The sequence below is a fragment of the Stegostoma tigrinum genome, chromosome 11 (genome assembly GCF_030684315.1).
Source record: "Stegostoma tigrinum isolate sSteTig4 chromosome 11, sSteTig4.hap1, whole genome shotgun sequence".
Taxonomy (NCBI): domain Eukaryota; kingdom Metazoa; phylum Chordata; class Chondrichthyes; order Orectolobiformes; family Stegostomatidae; genus Stegostoma; species Stegostoma tigrinum.
The window spans coordinates 27,246,862-27,259,984 of NC_081364.1; the positions used below are offsets into that span (position 1 = coordinate 27,246,862).

Genomic DNA, 13,123 nt, shown 5'->3' on the forward strand with positions numbered 1-13,123 from the left:
TAACTGTCACTGGTTTTGTTCATTAGTAGAATTAATATCATACATACATTTCAAGTGCCAATGAAACAATAAAATAATTTAAAATGTTACAAAAATTTGTAATTTACTGCACATGGAGCTTTCTACAGTTACTACTTTAACATACTTTGCAGCAATAAAGTTTTCTAAAATATAATCACTATTAAGAAAGAAAATAGTCATCAATGTGTACACTAAAAAGCCCCACAAACAGGGAATGAGATAATGAGCAGTTACTCTGCTTTTGACGATACTGATTGCAGGATAAATGTTGACCAAACAAATACTACAGTGGGATCTTCTGTATGTGGTGGAGTAGGTAGGAACATCTCCATTTAAGATATCCAAAAGGCAGCCAATCCAAAGAAGCACATGCTGGATTTCAGATTAATACCAAGGCCCGAATCCTAAACTCTGACTCAAACGGCAAGGATACTGCTATTAAGCCATATTTCTGGAATGTTTCACATTACACAAGACTGCAGTACAATACAGTTTCTGGTTCTGTAGCATAGTTTACCTCAAAATCCCTTCTTGCTTTTGGACTAGATGTGAATGCAGCTTCCATTAGATCAATCAAAATGTTCTCTTCTGTCTGTATGGGTCTTTTGCAGAATGAATGAGTAGTTATAACGGAATTGCTGGTAATTGGGATTTTATAGTGCAAAACTGTTTGGAACAAACAACAAAAATTGACATTCACAAAGTTGACAAAAAGGAATCCAAACATTTTGGGAGATACTCCATTGAGTTTGGAATTGAGACAAGAGTTATGGTATTATGGCCAACCTGACTTAGAAATGCTTGCTGCAGACACTAGATGACAGGAATTTTTTTGTTTAAAAAGTATTCAATTGCCCAACAATGACATCTCTTCAACTTGCCGAGTACAGTAAGTGCCCAATAAAGGGATTTTTTTTTAGAAAAAAGCATATTGGTTTTACATTCAAATTATATGTAAATGATCTGGAGGAAGGTGTAGGTGGTCTGATCAGCACGTTTGCTGACGACACTAAGATTGGTGGAGTAGCTGATAGTGAAGGGGACTGTCAGAAATTACAGCAGAATATAGATAGACTGGAGAGTTGGGCAGATAAATGGCAGATGGAGTTCAATCCGGGCAAATGCGAGGTGATGCATTTTGGAAGATCAAATTCAAGGGCGAACTATACAGTAAATGGAAAAGTCCTAGGGAAAATTGATGAACAGAGAGATCTGAGTGTTCAGGTCCATTGTTCCCTGAAGGTGACAACGCAGGTCAATAGGGTGGTCAAGAAGGCATATGGCATGCTTTCCTTCATTGGACGGGGTATTGAGTACAAGAGTTGGCAGGTCATGTTGAAGTTGTATAGGACTTTGGTTCAGCCACATTTGGAGTGCTGTGTACAGTTCTGGTCGCCACGTTACCAAAAGGATGTGGATGCTTTGGAGAGGGCGCAGAGGAGGTTCACCAGGATGTTGCCTGGTATGGAGGGTGCTAGCTATGAAGAGAGGTTGAGTCGATTAGGATTATTTTCATTAGAAAGACGGAGATTGAGGGGGGACCTGATTGAGGTCTACAAAATCATGAGGGGTAGAGACAGGGTGGATAGCAAAAAGCTTTTTCCCCCCCAGAGTGGGGGACTCAATTACTAGGGGTCATGAGTTCAAAGTGAGAGGAGGAAAGTTTAAGGGAGATACGCGTGGAAAGTTCTTTACACAGAGGGTGGTGGGCGCCTGGAACGCGTTGCCAACGGAGGTGGTAGACGCAGACACGTTAGCGTCTTTTAAGATATACTTGGACGGGTACATGGATGGGCAGGGAGCAAATGGACACAGACCGTTAGAAAATAGATGACAGGTTAGACAGTGGATCTTGATCGGCGCAGGCTTGGAGGGCCGAAGGGCCTGTTCCAGTGCTGTAGGTTTCTTTGTTTGTTTATGCCTGTGCAAAGCTTCCTTTCTCAGCTGCACTAATAGGAAAGGCTTGTGTGAGAACTGATGTTTATTCATAATAGGAATATCTAAAACTCAAAATAAGGAAAAAAAATACAAAAACAGAAAGTCCTGGAGAAACTTAGCAGGTCTGGCAGCATCTGTCGGGAGAATAGAAAACAGTTAACATTTGAGTCCAGTGATCCTTTGTCAAAGGTGAAAGGTATTTATGCTGATGGGGAGGGCATGGGGGTGGAAGGGGAGGTTGATGAGTAAAATATAATGGAGAGTGCAGAGAGAGGGGAACAAAGGAGAGGAAAGTAAAAACGACGAATGATAAGCTAAGAGGGAGATAAATTATAAATGGGTGCAAATAAGAAGTGTCGATGGTTGAAGATGGGTTCAGTAAGCTTTGCTGAGAGCAGCCCATACAAAACACCATCTTAGAATGTGGAAGTGGGTAACGGACTTAGAGAAGGGTATTCACATTCTGAAACTGTTAATTGTTGAGTCCTGAGGGCTCAAGGTAACTAGGTGAAAGATGAGGTGTTGTTCGTACAGCTTGCATGGAGCTTGACTGGAGCACTCCAGCAGGCCTAAAAATGGCAGCCAGTGAAGAGAGTGTGTTGAAGTACATGCAATTGGAGCCTCAGGGTCACTTTTATGGATAGAATGTAGGCGTTCTACAAAGTGGTCACCTAGTCTGCATTTCATCTCCACAGTGTAGAGGAGACCCTATTGTGAGCGACTAATGCAGTACAAGAGTTTGAATGAAGGGCAGATAAACTATTGTTTCACCTGGAAGGTATGTCTGAAGCTTCAGATTGTGAGGAAGGAGGAGGTAAATGGACAAGTGTTGCACCTTCTGTGATTGCAATGGGAAGATGTTATGGGCATGGGAGAAGCTGTTGAGAGAGGAAGAGAAGTGGATCAGGCAGTTCCAGAGGGCTTAGTCCCTGGGGAATGCTGATAAGAGTGGGTGGGTGGAGAGTGTTTTTCTGGTGGTCACATCCCAATAAAGGTGGAGAAATAGTAGTTTATAATCATTTGGATCCGATGCTGGTACGGTGGAAAGGGAGAACAAGAAAACCCTATCATCATTGTGGGAGGGGTGAGAATGGGACTCAGGGCAGAAGTGCACAAAATCTGTCACGCATGCCTGACAGCCATGTCAACCACGGTGATGGAGATTCATCAGTTAATGATAAAGGACATTTCTGAGACCCTCCCTGTGGAAAGTGCTATCATTAGAACAGATTCAATAAAGACAGAGAAACTAGGAGAATGAAATGGAGTTGTTACAAGAAACAGGGTGTGAGAATAGACATTTGAGGTAACTATGGGCATTGGCATGTTTGTGATTGATATTGCTGGGCAGCCTGTCCCAGAATGGAGACAGAGATGTCAAGGGAGGGAAGAGAGATGTTAAAGTTGAACCAGGTAAAGGTGAGAGCAAGGTAGGAATCAGAAGCAAAATTGATCAATTTTTCCAATTCTGGATTGATCTCCTACATGCTCTACCGGCCAAGAGGCAGAAATAATCATTTTCACAACCCAAAGACTTTAATGACTGCCCATTCTCAACCAAATAAATAAATTGTAACAGAAGATATTGTTCTTGGTGAGGGAGAAAGAGATGATGTCATATTAAGATATACAGTGCCATAGTAAAGAGGAGGAGAAACCAAAGGGAAAGGAAGACTGGAAGTCAAGTTGTAGGTGACGGAAGAAAGGTAGATGGGTACAGTGTTTCTGCATAGGAAGACCTTGCTGGAAGAGAAGCCATAATGATCTATGTAAGATATTTGGATGATGGGATAATATAGGACCAGAAAATATATTTAAGTATCAATGTCCTGGCCCATGGAGATTCTTAAGGTTCAGAAGATTTGCTTAGTATGGCAATGCCTGAAAATTGTGCTTTGGGGTTCAATGGAACTCAATGGCGGCAGCAGGGGATTTTTTTTCACAGCAGATATTAACAAAAACTGGGCATGTTGTATTAGGTTGCCATTCTGTTAAGAGGTGTACTGTTTATTAGTCAAGGGCCGTACAGAGAAATGATGTCAGACAGAGCTAAGACAGTAATAGCAGGGAAGGAATGGGGCTCTGTTACAAATCAATCCCTAGGGAATGATTCCAATTTCATTATGATTCTGGATGCCTGACATCATTGATACTCCCAGGTGAGGAGGGGGGGGTATGGGCTTCCCATTATTTAATCACTCCTTCATCCCAGTTGGTTGCAACAAGGTTAACTTAAGCCAAGGGATGCATTTCCCATTTCCAATTATTTACGTTTTAAATTGAGTCAATTTAACTAGGGTTTTCTTGGATTAAGAAAAGGGAACACAGTTAATAAAACATTAACATAAAAAATACAACACACAGGCCAGAAGTGAAAAGTGAAGAAAGCGCAAAAAAAACCAACATCAGTCTTTGGCTTGTCTGCTAGAAGATGGTAAAATACCGCAGCCAAGAAAGTTGTGTAGTTCTAGTCATGCTGACCTCAGCAGATAAGCAATTTGAATAGAGATTCTTGGTTCTTCAAGTTAACCGAAGGAAATTTCAGTTTTCTTATTTTTGTTTTGCTGATTTTTAATATCCTCCTAGCAATCGATGAAAGACTTTCTTTTATTTGCAAGTGCAAGGCTGCCTAGTTGATATTCTTTAGCTGTGATCTTCACAACGCACACTAGCCCCACAGAATAGCAAACTGAGTCCCAAGATTACAGCTCTTTTTTCTAAAAAAAGAAAAAGCCCTCTCTCATTGTTGCTGAGAAGGGAAAGTACAAACTTGTTTTGCCCAGAAATGCTTTTACTTCTCATCATGTTCACAGTCTGGAATACAACTCTTAAGAGAAAAAGATTTCTGTTGTGTTTGTAACCAGCCTTTATTAATCTGCAATCACACAAGATCACAATTCAGTTTCTGCATTTCACCTCTTCCTTTGAAGTAACCATCTGAAGTTTCCAGACACCCTCAGGTTCAATATTCCCTAGTTTCTCTCAAGACAGTGTATAATCCACACAGGAACATTTCATGCAATCACAGAATTAAGCCCTGAATTCATAGTCCTACATATCTTTGGTTTATATATCTTTCTCTGTGTTATTGTTAACCAAATAATTGTCTTATTTAGCAGATCCACATGCTGTTGGACATTCAGGGCTATGACCCATTGTCAAAGCAAGTACAAGCCTAGGACTATCACTGATTCGCAACGGACAATGGCTCATGAATCAGTGAGATTAGGGCTGCAAATCATGGTGATACAGGTCAGACAACTGTGGCGTGGATTTTTCCACTTCAATAACAATCAAGAACATTTATCCCTTGAGCATCTCTGACAAGGACTTCCACACTGCATGGTTGTCATCGTACTAGAACTGCTTACTGACAAACAGTACAGAGGGTGTATTCTGAGTGAGACAAAGCAAGATAGAGGGGTGTGTGTGTGTGTGTGTGCGTCATTTGAAAAAAAGTTGACAGATAGAACCTCAAGAGGTAGTGATCCCAATATCAGTACATGTTAATTAGACCAGAAACAGATGATCTATCAGCTGAATATGTGGCTGAAGAGATGGTAGGAGGGAGATTCCTGAGTCACTAATACTGCTTCTGAGGGCAGACGGGACCAGTATAAACTATGTATTACAGATGTCATAGGGGATATATCTGCAAGAGAGAGATTGGGATGCTGTAAACTAAAATGGTGGCATGATTGGAACCTATGCAAGGAGTCAAAGGAAGGGTATCAAGGACCAGAACAAAAAAAAAGGTGATAGACACGGAAATCAAGGGCCAGGGTTAAACACAGCCACAGAGAAAAACATTGGGAACAGGCCAATAATGCAAAAAAGACAATCCTCAAGGCTTTGTCTTTTAATACACTCAGCATTAGCAACAAAGCAATGAATTAATTAACCAAATAGATGAAAACAGGATGATATAGTCAGGAGTAGAGACACATGCCTTCAGACTGATTTGGCATGGGAATGGAACATTTAGGGGTATTCAGTAATATAAGACAGACAGACAAAAAGGAAAAGGCAGTGAAGTTGCATTTCGGGTTAAAGAGGAAATTAATGCAATGTGAGGAAGGATATTAGCCGGCATTTCCTCACAGCGCACCCATCCACCCAGTTTTGTACCATCTGTAAATTGGTATGTTTATTTCCCACATCTTTATCATTAACATATAACTGAGAGTAACTTCAGTCTTGGCACCAATTCCTGTGGTACCCCACTAATCATTTCCCGCCATTCAGAAAAAGACTTGTTTATCCCTATGTTTTGTTTCCTGCTAACCAAATTCCTATCCATCTCAATACACCACCTCCATTTCATGTGTTTTCTTAACATATTAATCTCTTGTGTGGGACTCAACTAGGTCCATCTTTAAAGAATTCCTGAAGATTTGTCAAGCATGATTTCCTTTTTGCTAATCCAGGTGGACTGTATTTGATTCGACCACTGTTTTCGAAGTGCTTTGCTCAGCATCTTCCCTACTAATGACATCAGGCTCATTGGTCTATTGCCGAGTGTTTTCTCTCTACTTCCCTTTTAAAATAGTGGAGTTACATTAGCTACCTTCGAATCTGAAGGAACTGTTCCAGAATCTAAAGAATCCTGGAAGATGACCAATGTATCCAGTATTTCTTGAGCCACATTCTAAGTACTCTGGATGTAGATTATCAGGCACTGGGGATTTCTCAACCTTTAATTCCATCAATTTCTCCAACTCTACCTCTCATCCCACACTGTAGGAGATTTTACTTTTTTTTTTAAACCAGTTGTATCATTAGAGAAGATATTATGTGCAGAGTAGTTTAGCTAGGAAACATCACAAAGGCTATAATGAGATATTAAAGGGTTTTGAAATAAAGGGTAAATACTTTGAAATTGATTCACAAGATGAAGGAAGGACATCTTGCCAAGAGATGGGGTACATAGGATAAGCAGATCACAAAGCAGACAAGTTGAACTTTACAAATGGAGCTAAGCAGAGAACCTAAAAATAATAAAAACACAAATTTAAGTCCCACTAAAATTTTAAGCGTATTCCACAATTCTGCACAGGTCTAATGAAACAGATTTTCTTTGATTCTTACTACTTTTAGAAACTGTACATTTAACTTTGTTACCAATATTACCTTCTCTGAAACAAGCTACGTGTCTTTAATGGAGGTGAAAATAGGCAATATATATTTATAAAATAATCTATTGAAAATACAATGTGCTACCACATGACAAATGAAAACAAAAATGATGTACATTAAACAGAAAGATTACACAATATCTTACACTGTTTATATTCTGATTAACATTCCTCTGACATAAAGCAACAAATTGTATAATAATATCTCAAATAAAAAAAATTTACATACCAGCACTTAAGATCAGGTGAAATTAACATACATCAACTTTCCATTGTGCTTATTTTCCGAAAAGATATGTCAGGAGCTCTGTTCAAACAATAAACCATTTCAGTGGTGCTTGTGATGCTTTGAGATGAATGTATTCTCAGTAAATAGATAAGTTTGTGCACATAGTATTCTGAGCACAAGACATTTTTAACACATTTATTAATATCTCAAATACATGTATTTTGTTGAACTTTTAAATACACTAAGAATGTTATCATTAGAATAAATCACAGCTGCTGGGTAATGGACTTCATAAAAACAAATCTAAATGTCAAGAATTTTCTCTTCATATATTCTTCAAATACATTTTCATTTTTCTATGTAACATTGGATTATTGCATTAAACATGTAACATTTGATATGGAAGGCAATAAAATATTTTACAAATAAAAAGCAGGTATAGTACAAAATCTACCATATGACTATAAACACTAAATGTCTTCAAAATACCACAACATATTTCCATGTTGATATATGGCACTTTAAAATCATGGCAGATGTTAAACAAGTAGACCTCATTAAACACTGGTGGCCAGTTCATATATTTAATGAGCAAGTTATAGAGCAGGTTTTTTTCCCCTCAATAATACATCATCTTGTTTTAAAACAAAGCTTGTTTTTGTAAAATGTACGTTGTCAACAATTAAGTGTGTGTAATGGAAGTTTATTCTAAATTTTACTGCCTAATTATAGTGTACTGCTCTATAATATAGTTTTTCAAATACTCCCTATCTTTTGGGGACGGTAACAGGAACAGAAAAATTGAATATTTTACGTTCTTGCTCAGTGAATCTACAAACCTACACTTTGTGCACAGTTATTAGAAACTTCACAATCTGCAAGTTTTGCTTGCTTGTCTTCTAAGATTGGCTTTAATATGGTCTTGAGCGTATTGTAAACCTTAGGACCCTCATCAGCATCAAAACTGACCTGGGAAAAATATAACAGAAGCACCTATTAGCCAATTGACAGTTTAGAAACTAATGCAGAGCCTCATATTTGCCATGTAGCAGTCAGTCACAATGAGGTTAAACTCAAGAAACAATAAACAAGAAAAGCTAAGTAGTTGGAAATATCATAAGGTTTGTTCCTTTTCATTTTGAACTGTCTTCCTTCCAATCTTCTCCCTACCTCATCTGAAGACACCAACTAGTAGTAAAAAAGTGCTCAACACGCAAGTGTCATGTTTTTAGATGCTATTTATGAGTAAGCTTTCACAAGAATGTGAGCAACTTGGCTGCAGAATGGCTTATGGTTGTTTTTGCCCAAGTCCAAAACCGTGCAGCTTTAGCAGAGGTCCCCGTGTAACAAGTAGCAAAAGAACTAAATTGCTTTTCCCTCCCAAATTAATTCTAGCCCTAGTGGTTCTGCTGTGACATGCTCCTCAGTGATGTTTGCTTCTTAATCAAAATCATGCAATTCTTTTTATAACACCTACAAAAGCAACACCTCATGTCTGAAAGTTACTCAGTCCATTTGGCTGATAAATGTACATTAGTTTAATTAAATGGACACAAAGTAGATTAACTTACATCATAATTTCAATTTCCCATTTAATTCTAAATTGAATCAGACAAAATTTGCCAAATAATAATTCTCCCCCCCCCCCCCCCCCCATTTAAGCAAGAATACTTTTGAATACTGTAAAAAGTATAAAAAAAACCATAATTCTAACAGACAATTGCAAACAAAAACAGAAATTGTTAGAGAAACTCAGGTCTGGCAGCATCCATTAACAGAAAACTTAACGTTTTGAGCCCAGTGACCCATCTTCAGAATTAATAGCAGCTAGGAAAAAAGGTTTTACAGCTGGAAACAGTTCTGAAGCAGGATCCCTGGACTCGAAGTGTAAATGCTATTATCTCTTCATAGATGCTGCCAAACTGGAGTTTCTCTAGCAATTTCTGTTTTTTCATTTTAGAGTGCCAGCATTTGTTCTTTGTTTTATTCTGACAAGTGCAAGTACTAATTCTACAGAGACTGGTGTTTCCAAATGGAAGACTGCAAGAACATCATGGAATGAGGAGATGACGACTCAACAGGCCTTCCTTTCCAATGGCCATGTGTGATTTATAGAATTATAGCAATTTCATCCCAGGAAAAAGCTCAACAAAGCTTTTAAATAAAACAATAAAAAGGTCCTTTTTTAATAAAAGGGTCCTTTGGTCTACCAAACAAAACTAGAATATAAACACTATATTTTGTTTACCACAGTTAGTTTTAGTTTGGCCCTAGGAGGTTTTAAATATGTTCTACCCAGCACTCCACAGCCTGCAACCCCAGAGAAGACAGCCACACTGAGCCCTGCCGCATCTTCACCATCCCCCCAGACCTCGCACTGACTGAGGACGAACGGTCAGTCCTTAGTAAGGGGCTCACCTTTGTCCCCCTACAACCACACATCAACGAATACCAGTCACGGTCGGACATAGAGCAGTTTTTCCGCCGTCTTCGCCTGCATGCCTACTTCTTCAACCGGGAACCCAACCCTCCTTCCACTGACCCCTTCACCCGCTTCCAACACAAGTCCTCCTCTTGGACACCACCCCCAGGCCTCCTACCCTCCCTCGACCTCTTCATCTCCAACTGCCGTCGAGACATCAACCGCCTCAACCTCTCCACCCCTCTCACCCACTCCAACCTCTCCCCCGCAGAACGGGCAGCCCTCCGCTCCAACCCCAACCTCACCATCAAACCCGCAGACAAGGGTGGCGCAGTGGTAGTATGGCGTACTGACCTCTACATCGCCGAGGCCAGACGCCAACTTTCCGACACCACCTCCTACCGCCTCCTCGATCATGACCCCACACCCGAGCACCAAACCATCATCTCCAACACCATTCATGACCTCATCACCTCAGGGGACCTCCCACCCACAGCCTCCAACCTCATTGTTCCCCAACCCCGCACGGCCCGTTTCTATCTCCTTCCCAAAATCCACAAACCTGCCTGCCCCGGTCGACCCATCGTCTCAGCCTGCTCCTGCCCCACCGAACTCATCTCCACCTATCTGGACTCCATTTTCTCCCCTTTGGTCCAGGAACTCCCCACCTATGTCCGTGACACCACCCACGCCCTCCACCTCCTCCAGGACTTCCAATTCCCTGGCCCCCAACACCTCATATTCACCATGGACGTCCAGTCCCTGTACACCTGCATTCCGCATGGAGATGGCCTCAAGGCCCTCCGCTTCTTCCTGTCCCGCAGGCCCGACCAGGCCCCCTCCACCGACACTCTCATCCGCCTAGCGGAACTCGTCCTCACACTCAACAACTTCTCTTTTGACTCCTCCCACTTCCTACAGACTAAGGGGGTGGCCATGGGCACCCGCATGGGCCCCAGCTATGCCTGCCTCTTTGTAGGTTACGTGGAACAGTCCATCTTCCGCACCTACACAGGCCCCAAACCCCACCTCTTCCTCCGGTACATTGATGACTGTATCGGCGCCGCCTCTTGCTCCCCAGAGGAGCTCGAACAGTTCATCCACTTCACCAACACCTTCCACCCCAACCTTCAGTTCACCTGGGCCATCTCCAGCACATCCCTCACCTTCCTGGACCTCTCAGTCTCCATCTCAGGCAACCAGCTTGTAACTGATGTCCATTTCAAGCCCACCGACTCCCACAGCTACCTAGAATACACCTCCTCCCACCCACCCTCCTGCAAAAATTCCATCCCCTATTCCCAATTCCTCCGCCTCCGCCGCATCTGCTCCCACGATAAGACATTCCACTCCCGCACATCCCAGATGTCCAAGTTCTTTAAGGACCGCAACTTTCCCCCCACGGTGATTGAGAACGCCCTTGACCGCGTCTCCCGCATCTCCCGCGACACATCCCTCACACCCCGCCCCCGCCACAACCGCCCCAAGAGGATCCCCCTCGTTCTCACACACCACCCTACCAACCTCCGGATACAACGCATCATCCTCCGACACTTCCGCCATTTACAATCCGACCCCACCACCCAAGACATTTTTCCATCCCCTCCCCTGTCTGCTTTCCGGAGAGACCACTCTCTCCGTGACTCCCTTGTTCGCTCCACACTGCCCTCCAACCCCACCATACCCGGCACCTTCCCCTGCAACCGCAGGAAATGCTACACTTGTCCCCACACCTCCTCCCTCACCCCCATCCCAGGCCCCAAGATGACATTCCACATTAAGCAGAGGTTCACCTGCACATCTGCCAATGTGGTATACTGCATCCACTGTACCCGGTGCGGCTTCCTCTACATTGGGGAAACCAAGCGGAGGCTTGGGGACCGCTTTGCAGAACACCTCCGCTCAGTTCGTAACAAACAACTGCACCTCCCAGTCGCAAACCATTTCCACTCCCCCTCCCATTCTCTTGATGACATGTCCATCATGGGCCTCCTGCACTGCCACAATGATGCCACCCGAAGGTTGCAGGAACAGCAACTCATATTCCGCCTGGGAACCCTGCAGCCATATGGTATCAATGTGGACTTCACCAGTTTCAAAATCTCCCCTTCCCCCACTGCATCCCTAAACCAGCCCAGTTCATCCCCTCCCCCCACTGCACCACACAACCAGCCCAGCTCTTCCCCCCCACCCACTGCATCCCAAAACCAGTCCAACCTGTCTCTGCCTCCCTAACCGGTTCTTCCTCTCACCCATCCCTTCCTCCCACCCCAAGCCGCACCCCCAGCTACCTACTAACCTCATCCCACCTCCTTGACCTGTCCGTCTTCCCTGGACTGACCTATCCCCTCCCTACCTCCCCACCTACACCCTCTCCACCTATCTTCTTTACTCTCCATCTTCGGTCCGCCTCCCCCTCTCTCCCTATTTATTCCAGTTCCCTCCCCCCATCCCCCTCTCTGATGAAGGGTCTAGGCCCGAAACGTCAGCTTTTGTGCTCCTGAGATGCTGCTTGGCCTGCTGTGTTCATCCAGCCCCACATTTTATTATCTTGGAATCTCCAGCATCTGCAGTTCCCATTATCTCTTATTGCTACATGTGTCTGTGTATATATTTGCCACTCCTGCCTCAATCAACCAATAGTTTCTAAGGTGTCAGATGATACAGCATTAACTGGAGTCTGTTTTCAAACACAGTATTCCATACTGAATAGCAATTCTTACAATATTGTGCGTTGACGAAGGATTGCTAATGTTATACTTGTTTTGTGATGTAGTTCTCAATTTTTAAGTTTCCTGTTTATATCCATTCGAGTCAGAGCTGTTCAGCATAGAAACACACCCTTCAGTTCATGCTGATCAGGTATCCTAAATTAATCTAGTCCCATTTGTCAGCATTTGGCCCATGTCCCTCTAAAGCTTTCATATACTCGTCCAGCTGCCTTTTAAAATGTTGTAATTGTACCAACCACGACCATTTCCTCTGACATCTAATTCCATACACACACCACCCTCTGGGTGAAAGAGTTGTCCATTAGGTCCCTTTTTAATCTTTCCTCTCTCATCTTAAACCTATGCCCTCTAGTTTTGGAACCCCTGCCCTGAGAAAAAGACCATGGCTATTCACCCTATCCATGCTCATGATTTTATAAACTTCTATAAGGTCACCCCTCAGCCTCCAGTGCTCCAGTGAAAATAGCCTCAGCCTTTACAGCCTCTCCAAATAGCTCAAACCTTCCAATCTTGTAAATCTTTTCAAGTTTTACAACCTGTTTCCTACAGCAGGGAGACCAGAATTGCATGCAGTATTCCAAAGTGGCCGAACCAAGCCACAACATGACCTCCCAACTCCCATACTCACAGCACTGACCAATAAAGA

General features: G+C 42.6%; 1 protein-coding gene across 7 annotated transcripts in view; it reads right to left on the minus strand.

Moving 5' to 3' along the window:
* LOC125460612 (protein tyrosine phosphatase domain-containing protein 1-like) overlaps positions 1–13,123 on the minus strand; it is a 153,003-nt gene continuing 139,880 nt past the window's right edge. For 6 of the 7 annotated variants that reach the window (XM_048548259.2, XM_048548256.2, XM_048548254.2 and 3 more), the window contains one exon: positions 7,505–8,292. In XM_048548259.2, the coding sequence (XP_048404216.1) occupies positions 8,155–8,292 (138 nt within the window). In that variant the 3' untranslated portion in view covers positions 7,505–8,154. Of the gene's footprint in view, positions 688–7,323; positions 7,402–7,504; positions 8,293–13,123 lie in introns of those variants that run through there. The other variant, XR_007249288.2, reaches the window with a different exon arrangement.